Source organism: Podarcis bocagei, assembly GCF_964188305.1.
Source record: "Podarcis bocagei genome assembly, chromosome: 1".
NCBI classification, from domain to species: Eukaryota; Metazoa; Chordata; class Lepidosauria; order Squamata; family Lacertidae; genus Podarcis; species Podarcis bocagei.
In genome coordinates this window covers 77625947-77644328 of record NC_138125.1, presented here as the reverse complement: position 1 = coordinate 77644328, position 18382 = coordinate 77625947, and the positions used below count along the sequence as shown (strand labels likewise).

The 18382-nt window shown below is 45.8% G+C and overlaps 1 protein-coding gene across 2 annotated transcripts in view; it reads right to left on the bottom strand.

Annotated features, from left to right (window-relative positions):
* The window catches only part of DUSP8 (dual specificity phosphatase 8), an 85842-nt gene that overhangs the window by 60714 nt on the left and 6746 nt on the right, over positions 1–18382 (bottom strand). Inside the window, exons 1-2 of one of the 2 annotated variants that reach the window (XM_081205336.1) lie at positions 6826–7018; positions 3501–3906 (exon numbers count right to left, since the gene is read on the bottom strand). In XM_081205336.1, the coding sequence (XP_081061462.1) occupies positions 3501–3731 (231 nt within the window). In that variant the 5' untranslated portion in view covers positions 3732–3906; positions 6826–7018. Of the gene's footprint in view, positions 1–3500; positions 3907–6825; positions 7019–18382 lie in introns of those variants that run through there. The other variant, XM_081205335.1, reaches the window with a different exon arrangement.

Genomic DNA, 18382 nt, shown 5'->3' with positions numbered 1-18382 from the left:
TAAAAATCCAGTTCAACATATACCTTTGACCAGGTCACATGCACACTGAAAGCCTATCGTGTGTAATCAAAAGAGCTCAAAACCTGTTGTAGGTTTGGCTGGGGTTTGGGTTTTGTTTAAGTGCAGAGCTATGGTTCTCAGGACACTGCCCATGCTTATGTGGTACCTGCATGGAATACAGAATCATGGAATACAGGTATGTCTGCAGATGCCTTCTGAGCTGTCTCATTTGAGAGCAGCTCCTTAACTCATTTCTTGCTCTCCTTGCAACAGTTACCAGATGGCAAGTCAATTTGCCTGTACAGTATTTGGGAATAGCTAGCAAGTTATTCTAGGTCAAGAAGCTCTCTCAGAATTGTGTTTAGCTTTTAAGCACGGCAGCAGTGACAGACACACACACCCTCGCCCCTACAGCTCCCTAAGCAGTTAAGAACAAAAAGAGATAATGCTGTATATTATTCGGTGTTCTTTGTAGTGCTTTAAAAAGCCATTCAGGAACCTTTCTCTGTAACCTTCCCTTGAAGCGTCAGTAAAGCAGGCTGGAGGCAAGAAGTATTCCCCCCCCCACACACACACACTCCACGCTCCCCACATCCAAGCAGGGGTGATGTCACTGCTAGCCAATTGCAATGAGCCGTGTGCACACATGCAAGGGGAGGAGGGAGATTATGAGGACTCCACAGATGGCTCCAGCTGGGCCTAGCATTTGATTAATCGCTTGAATTACCATTCTTTGCTACAAAATAATAAAATGGGGGAAGGGAAAGCAAGAACAAACACTAAAAAGCAATCCAGCTGCTGAGGGCTACCCACAAATAGAGAGCCGGAGGGGAGGGTCTATTGTGAAAGGATGGCTGCTGAACTGAATAGACTGTACCTGGGCTCTTCGGAAGAAGGGCAGCAGGCTGTGTGGGAGACAACAAGGTCTATACGTCATGAGATAAAAGCTTGCCTCCTTGCTTTTCTGTTTTGTAAGGCTGGTAGCAAGGATTTAAAACCCAGCATGTCAAAAAGAGCGAGGCATACCTGACAAGGGTTGCCAGACTCTCTTTGCTGTTGCTGTTAGCTGTGCTCTTCGGCCTGACGTGCAGCTTAACCTGCTTAATTTCTACATGCCATTGGCAAATAAGCATGACCGATATAAAAGATGATGGCAACCAGAAGCCTGCAATACAATACACACTTACCTGTGAGAAAAGCCTACTGAATGCAGAGGGATTTGCTGTCACATAAGTGTGCATACAGTGGTACCTTGGGTTACATACGCTTCAGGTTACAGACTCCGCTAACCCAGAAATAATACCTTGGGTTAAGAACTTTGCTTCAGGATGAGAACAGAAATCGTGCTCCGGCGGCGCAGCAGCAGCAGGAGGCCCCATTAGCTAAAGTGGTGCTTCAGGTTAAGAACAGTTTCAGGTTAAGAACAAACCTCCGAAACGAATTAAGTACTTAACCTGAGGTACCACTGTACTTCCTTGGGAGTAAGCACCATTGAGATTAAATTCCCTGGGTGGAGCAAAACCACATATTTTTATAAAATTTCCTTCCTTTACCCTTTCACCTGTCTCCTCCTCGGCTGTATGAATAAGCATCCCAGCTTGCCTTTGCTATAGGGCAGCATGGCAAAGCCTTGCACTTACACCTATTTTTAGATCTCATAGTGCAGCTGCACAGCCTGCTTCAGCCTATTCTGCTCTTCTACTGGACCACAGGGCTGGTTGGTTACGATGAACATGGGGCTATTCAGTGGGAAACGTATGCCTCATTTCACAGGGTACTATCTGCACACCTGATTGTGGAATCAGGTGTTCCTTATGGGGAACATAGGCAGTTCCCTTCTGGGTGTGCTCTATTACATCTGAAGGAAACCTTAGTGTTGGGCACTTATGCCCTTCACACCCAAGGTGAAGGAGGCTGCATGCCAGCCCCAAGGAGCATAGCACAACAAAACTTGTTAGTAAAAAGGCAAAGTAGATGTGAGCAGAGGTTGACTCTGGAAAAGGAGGTTGATGGAATTGATCAACAATTTAGATAATGAGGCTGAATTGCTTGCCCTCAAGGTTCTAGAAAGAAGAGGCACCAGTAGTTAACCAACCTCTCCTGCTTCAGAACATTTGCAAGCAGAAGTCACACCGTGCCAAATGGGTATGCAGAGTTATACCACCTCTGTGTCATTCACTGCCCTTTGTAAGGAAAAAGGATCAAGAATGATGGCTCGTCAGGAGCACAACGCTGCTCCTTCCTCCCTTCTGCTCACAATTTACTCTGCATGCAATTATTTTCATTGACATAAATCCTACTTCAAAGGATTATCCCTGCTAACCCACGGCTCTTGAGGATAGATTATGCATCAGGCAACTGAGTTCAGAGAGACACAGAACTAGGTTCGATGAATGAATAGAGGAAACACTGCCTGTATTACAGACACTCTGAGGTTTCTTCCGCACACAAATATTTTTAATGCTGTGAGTTTGGTGTGTTTTTTTAGTGATCCTCTGGAAACAAAATTTAAAAAGAGTTTCCTCATAGCACTTAAATAGCACTATATTATCAGGCAATGTGCTATTTCACGGCCAAGAGCCTTTCACAATGTTTACTTAATAGTAAGCCCTATTCAGCAAAGGTCTCTTTTCAATGTTAATTAAAAACTTCCTGTTTGCAGGTTCAGCCTGTTTTATTGCTGACCATTGAGTATCCTGGGGATTAATGATGAACAGCCCTCTAATCACCCCTTGAACAGCCTCTCTTCATTGTTCCTTATTGTAATTTTCTGTTATGATGAGGGGTTAATTATATTTTCTCTTATTCCCCGCTCTGGTTTCATTTTTATACAGCAAAGCAAAAAAAGTAGGTACTTTCAGAGAAAAGAGCTTGTGTAGAACCAATCTTAAAACACTTTTGCATTGCCAATGAATATATGTAGCAATCAGAACTGCAAAGCATTCTCAGTGTTTGTGCAGCCTTATATGTTAGTTAATACTATGCTTGTGTTAACTCTATTTGGTTCCCACTATGTCCAAAATAGTTTTGGTTTAAAGGCAGAACTACGCATTTTGTGTAATCCCAGTATTCTCTTTTGAGTATGAATTTTGTGTGTGTGTGGTTGTTTTGCAGCCATGATGGAAGCAGAAGACTGGAAATGGAGGAGAGCAGTTTCTTAACCCTTTCTGACTCATACTCATATTTCTCCAATAAGGATAAAAGCATCTGGTGTGGGGCAACTTTCAGTAGAAAAACAGCACATGGGGAGAGGATTAAAAAGCTCCTCTTTGCTGGTTCTGCACTGGCCTTCCTTTTAAACTGCAACCTGGGCTGATGCATATTTGTAAATGAAAAGGTCTCTAATAGGACCACTATGTAGCCTAAGTCCCAACTTAATACAACAGCATTAGCAGATCATTTATTGCATTGCTTCATATGTCAACTGCCCTTTGAGGCTACACAGGAGCACTGAGTCACAGCAGGACTGAAGGGTGACCAAAGGCACCAAGCTTAAGTACCTTGATATTGGAGGCTGGCTGGATGAGCTCTGTGATGGATACTTTGTCTTGCTGAAGCCTTCTCTTGACCAGCTTGGAGCAGCAGATGTTGACGGAGCTGAGGACATGCCACGAGTTGTACTCCACAAAGGAGCGGCTGTCAATGACCAGCATGCTTTCGGACCCATTCCTCAAGAGGCTGGCAAGCTTCTTGGGATCCATCACTTTGCGTGGAAGTCTGTCCCCAGCCATGGTAGACTTGTCCCTTCCGCAGCAAGTGGGAGAAGGGAAGGAATGCCCAGGGCAGGGGAAGCCAGCTCAGATCTCCCAGAAGTGAAGGGGGCAGGGGGGAGGGGGGAGGCAGCTTGAAAACAGCCAAATTTTGCCACGTTGCTAAGGCCCTGTATAGCAAGTCATTGTGCCAAACCTGTTGAGAAGTACAGAGACAGACAGACAGACAGAGAAAAGAGAAAGGTGGAAAATGTAGTCAGATGCTGTAAGTATCATATACCAAACTGGTACTATTTTGCTCTTCTCTAGCTTAGACATATTTAGGTGGGATGCGGGTGGCACTGTGGTCTAAACCACAGAGCCTAGGGCTTGCCGGTCACAAGGTCGGCAGTTTGAATCCCCGCAATGGGGTGAGCTCCCGTTGCTCTGTCCCAGCTCCTGCCAACCTAGCAGTTCGAAAGCATGTCAAGTGCAAGTAGATAAATAAGTACTGCTCCAGCGGGAAGGTAAACAGTGTTTCCGTGCGCTGCTCTGGTTCATCAGAAGTGGCTTAATCCAGTGTTTCCCAACCGGTGTTCCGCGGCACACTAGTGTGCCGTGAGACACCGGCTGGTGTGCCGTGGGAGGGAGGCGTGCGAGTCGGGCGGCGAGAGGCGGGGCGGCGGCGGCGAGCACACGCGGGGCGGCGAGCGAGCGAGCTCCCACATCCCATCGCCGCTCGCTTCGGCCGGCCTACTGGAGGAAGGTGCGAAAACCCGGCGGGCTTTTGGGTGGGCGCCAAGCAAGAAAGGCGGGAAGGCTCTGGTCCCTCCCCTCCCGGCGGGGCTCCCGCACGCACCTTTCTGCGCCGCCGCGTCCCGCCTGAGCAGCAACAGGAGGAGGAGGAGGGAGGCCAGCGCCGGCCGGGTCCCCCGGGGGAGCGGGCGCTCCGGGCTGCTCACCATACCCCGCGTCTCGGGCGCAGCAGCCGGCAGTCCAAATGCATCCCGAGCCGCGCTGCTCTCGCCTTGCCTCCTTCTTCGCGCCTCCTCCCGGCTCGCGCGCCGTCCCTGCGCGGATCCGTCCAGCCTCCGGCCGCCGCCGCCACCCCCCCTCTTCCTCTCCTTCCCCCACCCACCAACCCGCACGGCGCGCTCCCACCGCCCCCGATGGGCGCAACCACTTCCGGGTCCGCTGCAGCCGCCCCTTCCCCGGCTCCGGCAGCCGAAAGTCCCCCAGCGGAGCCCGTCTGGCCGCTCCCCCCGCTCCCTGCCCACCTCCCGGTGTTGAGGCGCCCTCTTTCGTTGCTTCGCGGGGAGGGAAAAAACTTTAACTTTTGTGCGTCCCTCCCGGCGTGACGCTGCGCGCTGACGTCACGGGGCGGGGCTTTAATGGTGGTGTGCCGCGAGATTTTTTTCCGGTAAACAGGTGTGCCGTTGCCCAAAAACGTTTGGGAAACACTGGCTTAATCATTCTGGCCACATGACCCGGAAGCTGTCTGCATACAAATGCTGGCTCCCTCGGCCTATAGAGCAAGATTAGAGCGCAACTCCAGAGTCGTCTCAACTGGACCTTACGGTCAGGGGTACCTTTACCTTTACCTAGCTTAGGTTTGACAAAAACTACATAGAGTTGTGTAACAGAGGTGGCTCCTCCAGATGTTGCTGAACTACAGCTTCCATCATTCCTGACCATTGGCTATGTTGACTGGGGATGATGGAAACTGCAAGTCAAAAACATCTGAAGAGCCATATGTTCCCCATCCCTTTTAAAGCAGGCACCACAGTGCATTGAATGGCTTAATGGATCAGCCATCCAGAGAAAGAGAGAAAGAAAACCCTGAAATTATAGATGGCAGCCTGGAAATGATACAGCCTGGGGCTTTTGACCTTGATGCTGAGCATCAGTGTATCATCTGTACATCACTCACAACTAAAGAAAAAGAAAAAAGACCTCAACTTTTCTGGATGCTTCACTGATCTTCAATCCCACTCTGTTCTGTGTAGAAGAAGGGTTCTCAAAGTATGTTCCAGGGAGCCTGGGATTCCTCTACACCAAAGGGAACCTGTGGCCTTCCAGATGCTATTGTACTCCAATTCCCATGACTCCCAGGTAGCAGAGTCAATTATCAGGGATGTTGGGAGCTGTAGTTCAACACCATCTGGAGGACCACAGATTATCTCCCCTTCTCTAGAATCATAGAATCATAGAATCATAGAGTTGGAAGAGACCACAAGGGCCATCAAGTCCAACCCCCTGCCAAGCAATCTAAACCAATCATGAGCCATTCAAAAAGAAGGTTTGTAATGGTGAAGCTACCAATGAAAGCACGCTCACCATTATGGATCAAACCCTGTAATACGTAGCTGCAAGTCAATATGCTCTAGATCACTCTATTATTTCACATGCAAAAGGTACAAGACCCAGCAGGCATGGCCACCATATGCTCTGGACTAGAGAGCAATGTGCTATGGTTTCTCAGCAGACAACTCACTGTTGGGAAGGGGTCCCTGCTAGTAGAAACTCTGAAAGTCATTGACATAGGTCATGAAAACCACAGGGTGGGGGACGTACTGTTTAAGTTTACACTGGAATAAATACTACCCCTATTTTGTACCCCTATTTTGTACCCCTATTTTGCATATAAAGGTTATACTGGGGTGGGGGAGAATAAAACAGAGGCGATATACAGAAATTTCTCACTTCATAGTGAGATTTCTCTGTAAAGAAATCAATATCTGTATTCACCCTTATAACTTAAACCTAGCAAGTTGCAACTAACCACTTGAAAATCTTACCTGGCGTGGCTTAATTTGCCAATTATTTAGAAAACCATCACAAAAAGTAAACCATTTCCAGCTCATTATTTAAACAACAAATTAAAAGAGAAGAAAACACATTTTCTGCTTTCTTTACATTTCTGATCAATTCACACACTCCCTATGATTTGTTTTTTTTAAAAAAAACAAATACAAAAACTGCAGGCCCAGTTTGTAATCCAATCAGCATAGATCCCATTTGAACCTTCCTCCTTCCATATTTACCTCAGACTTAAGGCTTAAGAGTAAGTCCCACTGAATTTAATAGAGCTAATTCCTGTGCAGACATGCATAGGATTTTGTTCTGATTTACTCACAGTCTACTCTGCCTGAAGATGCTGAATTGAAAACTGTCTGCGTACATTGATTTGAGGGGACGACGGCCCAGTAATCCTTAAATCATGTAGCTCATAGTATTGTCTTCATTTTTTCCTTGTAGAAGAAACATTGAAAACTATACTAGAAGCCAAGGCAAGAAAACAAACTCTTTCTGCTTAAATATCTTCCCATGCCTCAATTCTCAGTATTCATTATTTATCTGTAGGTTTGGCCAAAGATACCAATTACAGCAGTTGCTTTGGCAGTTGGCTGGCATACAACCCCTCTGCACCATCAGGTTCAGTTCAATATGTATGTATATATATTCTCTCTCTCTCTCTCTCTCATGTTCCACAATTAGATTTTCTTTTGCACTTCAGGGCAGGCTTTTAAAACTGAAACAGCCCTAATTAAGAAGGGTCTGAGGGGGAAGACAGAGGCTCCTGCTACCCTTATGACACACTTCATTATGCACTTTCCGCCTTGCTGAGAGTCCCCTGCTGTACCTGAGCTACAGAACTGAAGGTAATCAGAAAGGATGCAAATTAATTGGCTTTCTCCCCCTACATTCCTCTCCTGATTTTAACCCATCTCTCTCCACTGGTGGGGGAAAGCTAGCCGCACATTTCTCTCCATTTCTCCAAATTCCAACCAGGAGATTAATTGAAGCAGATAGACAAAGAGGCTCTCATTAAAGAGACAGAGATAATACAGACAAAGGGACGAGAGAAAGAGAGAGATCAGAACGAAATGGAGGAGTGGTCGAATAGAGAAGGCTGGCCAAAGATTGAGGACAAGGTAACAAATGGAGTCCTTCCGCTCTCAAGGCTATGAAGAAGGACAAATGCCCAGGACTTTCAAAACACAATTCAAAAGAGGACCTAGAGATTTAAAAACAAAACAAAACTTTATCACAGCTGCTCAAAGAAACACGTTTTTCAGGTGCCTTGCATATGCTTAACTGTAGTGAAGAAATAAATCCATGTGAGGGTTGAATAGCAACTGAACCAGTCTGTGCTCTGACCTTGCCTTCATTGATGAAAAAGGTTTGTGGTGGCCTGTGACATAGCTCTGGCCCCCAAAGGCCCTTTCTGTAAGGTCTGCCAGCCGCTTCCGGTTGGCCCTGCGCTAACCCCACCCTGTTTCTCTCTCCTCTGCCCTTCCTGTCCTCTAGCAGCACAAGTACAAATTGAACTAAAGAACAGACAGAGAAAGGGAGTCAACTGCGGGTAGGCAGGCAGGCCCCTCCTGGGCGAGGGCAGAAAAGCCCAGCCAGTCTGGAGCAACTTTCCACAGGGCACTCTAGTCACTGCACTCTGTAGTCAAGCCTCCAGCCCCATGGCTGTGCCCGATTCCTGCCACGCTCTCTTCTCCCTTGTTTCCCCAGCCATGATCAGGCTGCAGCTGCAAGGAGAAAAGGAGAGAGAGATGCAAGCAGGCAAGCATGGAACATGGAAAAGGTTTCTCTTAGGATGGCCAGCGTAGGGGCAGAAGGGGGGGGCGGATCTCAGAGCTGTCACGCTAGGAGAAGTGCCTGCTTGCCTCCAGCAATCCCCTGCCCTTCCTCTCTCCTGCCCCACTGGATCACAGCAAGGAGAGAAAGGGAGAGAAGGGCAGGCAGGCGTTTCTTGTCAGACGTGCTGTGACTTCTGGATAATTCTCTCCCTAGTTAGAGGAAGGATGCGTGTAAACAGGGAGGGTGTGTGGAGCATAGGCGCCGACTCCATGGGGCTTGAGGGGGCTCGAGCCCCCTCAAAAAATTTTTTGGGGGGGCTCAGCCCCCCCCCAATAATCTCGGGCGGGCGCCCTTTCAGCAGAGCGCCGCCGCCGTCCCCCGCCTCCTCCTCACCTGCTCCTTCGCCAGCCAGCCAGCCGCGCGCCCTAATCGGAGGCACTGCCGGAAATCCCGCGAGAACAGGGGAATCCCGACTGGCCACACCTCCCAGCCAGCCAATCGGCTGGCTGGGGGGCGTGGCTTGCCCTATTTAGGGCCGGAGCCACTTTATTTGCATATTCATGAGCTTATTTATTATTCATGAGCTTTCCCGGGCCCCCCCAATATTTTTTCTAAGTCCGCGTCCCTGGTGTGGAGGAATGTAAATGGGGGGGGATGTGAAGGGATGGACAGATTGAGTGAAAGGGGAGGTGCGGATGAATGAAGGGGAAAGACAAGGATGGAGAGAGGTGACAGAGAGATGGGAGCTCCTGCCCATTTTTGGTTCTTGCCCCCATCTACTTTCTGTTTGAGCCTCCTGTATGTGCCCTCCCCCAACCTCACTGTTTTCTCCCAGGGGAATGTGGTCATTTACCTGCAAAAGACTATACAAAGCCAGCCCCAAGAAAGAAAGAAAAAGGACACGTCAAAAAAGCACAAAAGCAGTGAAAGCAAAATGGAAGTGGAAATCATGAGTTACAAGACACAGGAAATGAACACATCCCCAAATAAGGGGGAAAGTGTTAACTTGAGAGGTGTTGGGTTGCACCCCCAGAGGAACTCCTCATCCCAGGAGCAATTGCCAGCAAAAACCATCCTAGTGAAGAAGTGAGTCAAAAGCAGGCCCACATTAAGCAGGACGCAGCCCACTAGCCATGTGTTAAGGCCTGCCACAGGTTCAATACACTTCTTGGAAAAGAAAGGAAAGGAAAGGAAAGGAAAAGGAGAGAGATTTGTCAACTACAAGCGGGCCACAGGATACGACTGGTTGGCTGAATATGACTTGGGGGGTCAGCTGCTGGGAAGAGTGGCAGCAACATGACTTCAACCAAGTTATTAAAACCCCCTCTTAATTATTAATTTTAAAATAACAAAATTTCCAGGGAAGAATCTGAAAATGTTTAGCCTATTTCTTTATCAGGCTGCCAAAGCAAAGGAAAACAATATCTTCTTGGGAACCAGCAGGGAGGGGGGAAATATTTGACTTGACTCTGACACAGCTGAATTTAAAAATATAATTTAGTCTGATCCCACCCCCAACTTAATAAGCTGGCAAAATTTACAATTTTTCAAGCTCTGTGTTATTCATTATCTCTCTCTCACAGCTTTTTAAAAAGAATATTACCAGGAAGCACTACCTGGCCTTAGAAAAAGGATGTCTTCTGAGGTCCAGTTCAGATAGGAGGAGCCACTCATGGCATTGGTTCAAGTGTGTGCAGAGTCTGCTAATGGGCTCACATGGAGGCACTATTTATATTAAATGATACAACCACAATGCTCATTTTTTTTGTATTTATTCTCACAAAAAGTGGCTAAAAGCGACTTACAAAATAGTATAAACATTAAAACTAAATACTTAAAAACCCCCAAAGAGAAGAGAAAACTAAAATCATATCCATACATATAAGGGGCAGGTCTAAAACATCCTATCCCACTGGAGGCCACAAATACCTAAAACTCTTCAAGTTAAGGACCAAAGGCCTTACATCACAAAAACTGTTAAACCAAATGCATAAGCTACCAACAATAAAACCATCTTCTTGGCTATGTCCTGCCTCCACTGCCAGAGGCAATGTGTCTCTGAACACCAGTTGGTGGGAATCACAAGTGGGGAATGTGCTGTTTTACTCAGGTCCTGCTTGCTGCTTTCCCGTGGGCATCGGTTTGGCCACTGTGAGAACAGGATAGTGGACAAGATGGACCTTTGGCTTGACCCAGTAGGCTTTTTATGTTCTTAAGATACTAGTTAACACAAATAGACCTTCCTCATTAACCCAGCAACAATCTTACAAACTTCAGAGGGGATTCATGTGAGCAAGCTGCAAATCTAGGCATTTTATGAAGATGAGGTAAAATTAAGGAATTAGGTATACCTTATTACCTCAATACAATGACCAACTGGCTACTAATTCTTAAAGGTGGGGGAAGGTTAGTATGATGCCCCTCTTTTATCAGTTTATCAAAGCCACTGTAATCTTCTTGAGTGCTCCCGCAGACCATTATCATAATCCTTTAATCCCACATCTCTCTTGAATGACTTTAGTGAGGAGATGGGCACAGGGTTAACCTGAATGAAAATATTAAAGGAGGAGGTGCAGTGCCAAGCTGCAGCTTTGGGACAAGATGGGCAGCTTAACATTGGTATTAGGGTAACTACAGGCTGCCTGAGGACAACATGCAGTTCCTGTAGTGAAGGGAGGAGAAGATACAGTAGAGGCATGCCAAGAGAGTACTAAGCTCCTTGAATGAAACTTCAGGAATCCTTAGAGCAGGGGTGCCCAAACTTTTTTCAAAGAGGGTCAGATTTGATGAAGTGAACATGTGTGAGGGCTGACCAAAGTCACTGAGCTTTTTTTAAGATTGAAATTTACCCAAAAATTGTTGAGGGTTTTTTTAAGGATTGAAGTTACTGGGCTTTTTTTAGGATTTTATCACAGGACATATACTGCCGGATTGAATCGACCGACGGGCCCCATTAGGACTTTGGACATGCCTGCCTAATCTAAAGCAGGCATGGCAAACTTCCGGCCTATGTGCCAAAACTTCCAGGCTATGTGTCCTTATTTTTCCCTAAGCCATGCTCACCTGTCCACACCCAACACCGTACAAGACATCAGAGGCGGTGCTAGTAAAACCATGGCTGAGAAAGAACAAATCAGAAACCTTAAAGTGTACTTCGAATAATTCCTTGACAAGAAGGCTTGAATTCAGCACCTTTTAAATTGGGCACCAGATGCAAGCCATGCCCAAATGCAGCCAACGCATTCCAAAGCAGAGTTTGCAATCAGCACCAAGGGGCTGAGGGACCTGAGCGACTGGCCTGCCAGCTGGCCAGATCCTGTTCCCTAACCCTGATCTAGACCCATTCCAATCTGGTTTCAGGCCTAGCCATGGGACCCAATTGGTCTTGGTTGCCCCGATGGATGACCATTATCAAGAAAGAGACAAGGGGAGTGTGAACTTGCCCCTTCTTCTCAGTCACTCGGTGGCTTTTGATACTATTGACCATGGTACCCTCCTGGATTAGCTCTGTGGGATGGGTATCAGGGGCACCGTGTAACAGTGGTTCCAATTCTATCCGCTGGGCCAAGCACAGTCAGTAGCATTGGGACAGTGCTTTCTGGTCCCCAAGCAATTAATGCCCAGTGCCATTAGGAGATTTAACACAAGCTACCGAAAGTATGCTGGTGACACTCAGCTCTATTTTTCTGTCTGAAGCAAGATGCCATGCAGGTCCTGGATGCATACTGTACCTGGATAGAGTGGTGGAATGAATGAGGGGAAACGAGCTAGAATCTTGGCAAGACAGGCTCTGTGGGCGAGTGGTTTCTGTGTCTGAGAAGCTGGCCAACTGTCAGCCTTGAATGAAGTTACAGCCTCTCTGAAAGAGAAGACACACAATCTGGAGGTGCTCTTGCTACATTACTGGAGGCCCAGATAGCCTCTGCAGCCCCTTCGCCAGTTTTGGCAAATATAAGAGCTATGACCATTGCTGGACCAGGATTAGCTTTTCGTTCAAGTGTTGCTAGCTACACAAATAAATTACTGTGTGTACAGTACTGGACATGAGGCTCTTTTTGTATACCTGAAACTGGTTAGCACAGAATGCTGCAGCACAATTGCAGGCACATTGCAATGTAGAATATGTGCTCCTCCATGGTGGAGTATGTGGAGGGGGGGTATCGTGTGCCATTCAGGATCTACGGTACATCAGGGGTCAGCAAACTTTTTCAGCAGGGCGCCAGTCCACTGTCCCTTAGACCTTGTAGGAGGCCGGACAATATTTTGAAGGAAAAAAATGAACAAATTCCTATGCCCCACAAATAACCCAGAGATGCATTTTAAATAAAAGGACACATTCTTCTCATGTAAAAACATGCTGATTCCTGGACCATCCACGGGCCGGACTGAGAAGGCGATTGGGCCGGATTCGGCCCCCGGGCCTTGGTTTGCCTACCCATGATCTACATCTATTTGCATGTAAAGCCTGTTCACACAGCCACCAAACACATAGTGAGATGGTCTGAGTGAATCCCCAGCTATTTTCTCCATACCCCATTTGCTTCTAGTCTGGCAAGTAAGAGGCCAGATAGAGCCCTGGGGCTTCCAGCTGCTGTTTAGTGAATCTTCTGTAGCCACCGCTTGGAGACAGGGCTGCCATTATGTAGGGAGCTACATGTAGCACTTGCTTCCTGGTACAGCAATTAAAGGGTAAAGGGTAACAGTGTGTGCAAGCCTTCAGAATAAAATATGTGCAGGGCAAGGGGTTGACAGAAAGTAATTCTTGGTTCAGTCTTCAGGCATGGCAGTTTATTATCTGCCGGAAGGATTACTAAGGCAAGTAACTGTCAGCTTAGAACCTGCAATGCTGGCAGGATGGCTTAAGCTGGGCAGCTACCTACAGTCTTATTAAGATGTAAATTCTGGCACTGTAGCTAAAATCTCTCCCTACCTCCCTCCCTTCCACCCACCCCTTCTTCTTTCAAGTGCTTAAGTGCTTAGCAAGCCTCACCCTAGCACCCACCCCGTGCCACACAAGGAATCCCTACATCACATGACTATTACCAAATCATTATTCATATTTTTGCCGTAGTGGCAAGCAAGGATACGAGTCCTATTAACAAGTTAGCGCCTTGTGTTTCCACAGCAACCGCACAGGTGCCAGGCAACAGCTATACCTTGGAGCCCAGGCAGACACTGACCAGGTTTCTTACTATTTCAGGCATAGCCTGGTTCTCTCTGCTGCCCAGGCAATTTCCTACAGCCAGAACATCAGTTTGGAACAGGGGACAACATCTCCACAGACTGCCCTGTTAAGGTGTTGCCCACTGTGGGTGGGTGGAGATACCTTGTCTGCTTTGGGGCCCAAAAGCATCTTTGAAAGTCTTTTTCAAGAGATGGCCCTTATCCACTCAAATCGGGTGGGATTCTACTCCCAGCCACCACCACCCTTTTTCTGTACTAATCTCTGCACTCCCTCTGGCTAACTTTTGAAGAGCAAACCAATGTTGAAAACAGGTGCAATTAGAAAAATAGGGCAGCATATGCGTAATTAGCATTTTCGTAACATCGCTCATTAAAATACATTCAGCACAGAAGTTACTTTCATGAGTGCAGATTTTCACTGCTCATGCCAATCAAGTCTTATTTTATATTACTTATTTATTCAAAAAAGAAAAAAGAAAGGATAGCCCACCTATCTAAAAAAAGACCTCAAGGCAACTTACAAGAATGAAATGGTCGAAAATATTTTGGAAATTAATGCCACACACTTCACATGAATTGCCTTGGTTTCCAGTATTTACAACAGCTTTCTTAGTCTGTCCTGTGGAAACATGGATAGTTTACAAGAAGCATGTGAAGCAGACACTGGGCATGCTATATAACCTGAGTTCTGGACCTCTATTTGACACACAAAAATAATTAAAGACTGTTTAATCACTGAACAAAGTTGATTCATTGTTGACATTTCAGTCTTCTTATAGTGGAGTTTAAGTTGCATTACCTAATATGCTCATGGAACTGCAAATAACACACATTGTGGACCTGGAAGGCAGTTTCTCAATTCTATACCAATAAATTAACAAAAAAAGAATGGGTCAAACCATTCCTAGACCATCTGTCCTGGGCATCTTCCCAGAAAAGATTATACGTTTCCTTCATAAGATCTTGTAGCCCTCATTCTTGCTGCCCATATGGAAATTGATTGGCATTTGTAAGACTCTTTAGCACTGTGACAAGTACAAGTGAAAAGCCAAAATCTGTTAATAAGAACATGAATCAAAATACTTTTCTGTATATACAAACTAGCACGCTTGGGAGTACACTAGACTAAAACCTTTCCCCCTGAACATCCAGTTTTCTGTGTTTGGGAAAGATTTCTGGAGCATATTCAATTAGGCCAGCCTTACCTGAACTCTGAAGAGGCAGAGAGAAGAAACAAGTCTAATATTTGTGGGAGCTTGTCCATAGTCTCCCAACTCAAAATGGTCCACTGGACTCCTGCATTCTCAGCAGAGCCATGACTTTTCAACAAATAAGCACATGTATAAACTTACCCAATGATATGGTTCAAATCATAGGAGTGACTCACATAAGAAGACAACAATGTACCCTTCCCATGAACTCCAAAGACTGACTGTAAAAGCGGAATTCCAGAAAGACTTCTGCATTCCTAAGCTCCCACACAACCATTTATATTGAGAAATCTGAAAACGGGGTTTCAGCAATACCAAGAAGCCCCAAATATACAGTTATTGAACCTACAATTCTGCACACTTATCTAGGAGTAAGAGTTCAATGGAACAATTAGCGAATATCAACAACTCCACCATCTGAGTCCTGTTTTCCACAGCCTTCTAACATGCTTCCTAACAGTTTGTGACAGGCTTACATGCTTGAGTATACTTCAATAACCCATCCCATGATGGGTTGGGGGTACAATTATTCTGAAGTGAAACAGAAGGGAGGAAAAAGAAGACTAATCAAGGACATCCCTTCCTTGCATGTAATATACTCCCGACTCTGATGCCCAGTGACCTTGCAATGATGGCCTCAAGATAAATTAATTTGAAAACCGGGGTGGGGTGGGGTGGGGAACTGTCATGGAAAATGGGATTTAGAGTCTAGCAACATCTGGAAGGCCACAGAATCCCACCCCTCATGTAAACACACAAACAGGCATTGAGTTTCTACTCTATGAAGTCACCTTTGGAGTAATGGAAGAGCACTCAGAGTGATTTAACTTCATACTGAACACAAGTTAGCAGGAGCTACTGTCCAAGTTATAATCACTCCTATGCTTAAAAATGTCACTGTGGAAACTTTTTACATATTATCGTTTCCAACAATGCTGCAAAATCTCTGGGAATGATTTAAGAGAAGTCCTCCAGTATAATAAAAAGTAATGCAAAACACTGGCCTAGGTGTGACCGTTCCTTAGCTGTTCAATCCAGTTCAAGACCTGTCCAACTTCCTGCATGCACCAGCACTTGTAAGCACAATAGTTTCTCAAAGAGATTCATAGGCTGGCACTATCGGGGAGCTTGGAGAGGTCCTACTCTACCTTTATGCCAAGAGGAAGAACATCTGGCGTGCAGATGATGGGCCAACACTATGGGATATGCGATTCCTGAATTTTAGGTTGAAAATTGTGATTTACAAACAGGATTGCTGTGCTTGCTGATGCAGTGTTTTGGGGGGAGGGTAAGAGATCAACCAAATGCATGTTCTTCTTCCTCCCTCATCCAGCCCAGCTACCCAGAGTAGCAAATGCGCACTGCTGGAACTTAATGGTTTTCTTCTTGCATCACAAAATCTCTCATTCCTCACTGCACCAATTTACAGAATAGGGAAAAAGCATTCCAGCACAGATAATCTGCAGTGGGATCATTGATGTAACAGCTGGCAAAATGGGTCAGCTCATTAGCCACTTTGGCTGGAAAAGGGAGGCAGAACATTCCAGTATTTGTTCTCAAAAATGGATTCCAAAGTTGTATACTTTTTAGGGCATTCTTGTTATCAAAAGCCTGTCCTTTGTCTGATGGCATGCCCTATCCAAGGAGGCCACTTCACAATTACGTTTTAAGGTGCACAATAAAGTTTTTAGCATTATGCACCTACAAGTGTAAAGTGTTTATGCAAGAAACATTTGCAGAAACATCCAACATGAAGGTATACTCCAAGGTGAGACAGGCTCCAGCTCCTGCTTAAGTGCACAGTCCTGAATAATGTGGATTGTAAATAACTTGGTCTACTACCAGTTAGGAATGTAAACATTTGATCAGCCATTGCACCTTCGCCTTTAAGGTTGGTCTATATCATCCTTCTCCACCTGGTGCCCTCCATTATCTCCAGGCAGCACAGCTGGACTAGGGAAGGCTGATACAGATCATTAGCAGATGGCAATATGCTCCGTGCCATGCCCATGCAATGAAAAGCTGCCAATTTCTTTAGACCAGCCTGCTGTTAACGACACAGGAGCAGGTCAAGCCAGGATGCTGGCAACCCGATCACATGTTTCAGCAGTTCTTTAGAAGGGGAAATGAAAAGCAGTTAGGGCAGCTGGTCTTTTAGGTGCAACAAAGCCCACTGGTCATGGGAAAGAACCAAGTGGATAATTTTCTTCCTTTTGAATCCCTTTCCAATTTGGCACCGTATCTCCATCTTTGGGGCCAGTTACTAGTTGATCAAACCATATGCTGGTGTCAAAGCTAGGAACAAGTAGGGGAGGGCGGGAGGAAGGCTTAAAAAAGAACGGCCTCGTGAAAATGATAACTCAGATTTTAGCAAACAAAAGGGGAAGACATTCAAAGAACTCAAATGACCATAAATGACATGATAACAGAAGCCATCACTTGATTGCTTATAGGCCAAGTAATTCAAAATGTCAAGGCACCAGCCTCAAATTCTGGGGCCACTGGCACTGGATATCCAGAGGCAAAGGGAATGATTCAAATGCAGAAGCAAGCAGTTTTTTATTCTAAAAAACAGCCCTTCTTGAGTTTAGCTCTTGGATGGAACCCTGTGGCCCTCCATATGCTGTTGGAATATAACTTCCATCATCCTTGACCACTGACCATGCTGACTGGGGCTGATGGGAGCTGGAGTCCAGCAACATCTGGAAGCTCACAGGTTTCCCAGTCCCGGTTTAGCTCTTTGTCACAGAAATATATATTCTAATGTTCCTTTTTTTTACTTGCTCCAAAATGCATTGTAGAAGGCAAGCTTTTCCTTATCAGTGCCTCCCTTTAGGAGCAATAAAAAAAAGGAAAGCATACTGTATATATTTAAAAAGGTATATATATTTCCCTGGACAAAGAATGTGCCATGCTTAACAAAACTGCTTCTTGCATCCATCGAGTCATTTCTTTGTCACCAGATTTTTAAGCACTATCTTGTGCACAGCCATGCAAATTTCCTTGACAAAAGAAACAGAAATTTGAGGAACATCACCGCCCAACTCTCTCTCTCTCTCTCTCTCTCTCTCACACACACACACACACACACACACACAGAGCGCATTTGGGATTTTCAAGACCTGACTGGTTGCCTGCCTGTGTTGCCAGTTCTTGTTGTACTAGGTTCAAAGGTGCCCATGTTCAAATGCACAATTCATTTGGAAGCACTTTGAGCTACCTTTCAACACAGCATAGGAAGACTGGGAGGAGGAGGAGGGAGCAGCACACACAGTGCTGAGCTCATAGCAGGGACAGCAAGATAAAAATGTAATCAATAAATATACACCATCAACACAGTCCAAGTCTCTTAGCATAGTATTTGTCAATGGAAAGGAAAGGAGGCCCGCAGCAAGCTTGTCATGCATTAACCATTACATGAATTCATCCTGTAAGCGTTGCTCTGAAGCGGACAGGCATGCTCATATAAAGGGTTTTATTCATCCCTGTTTCAGTAATGAATTAAAACTACAGATACAATGCCTACTTATTTTCCATGACATAGTTTAAACATGGTTGAATCAGAGGCAATCCAGTGGTGCGCAGCCTTAATCCTTTCCCCCACGCCATTTTGCTGCTGATCTCAGTTTAGCTTTAGAATTTCGCTAGAACTGGTATATGACTGATAAAAAAAGAAGAAATAGCTAAATAAATGTGTAAACACCC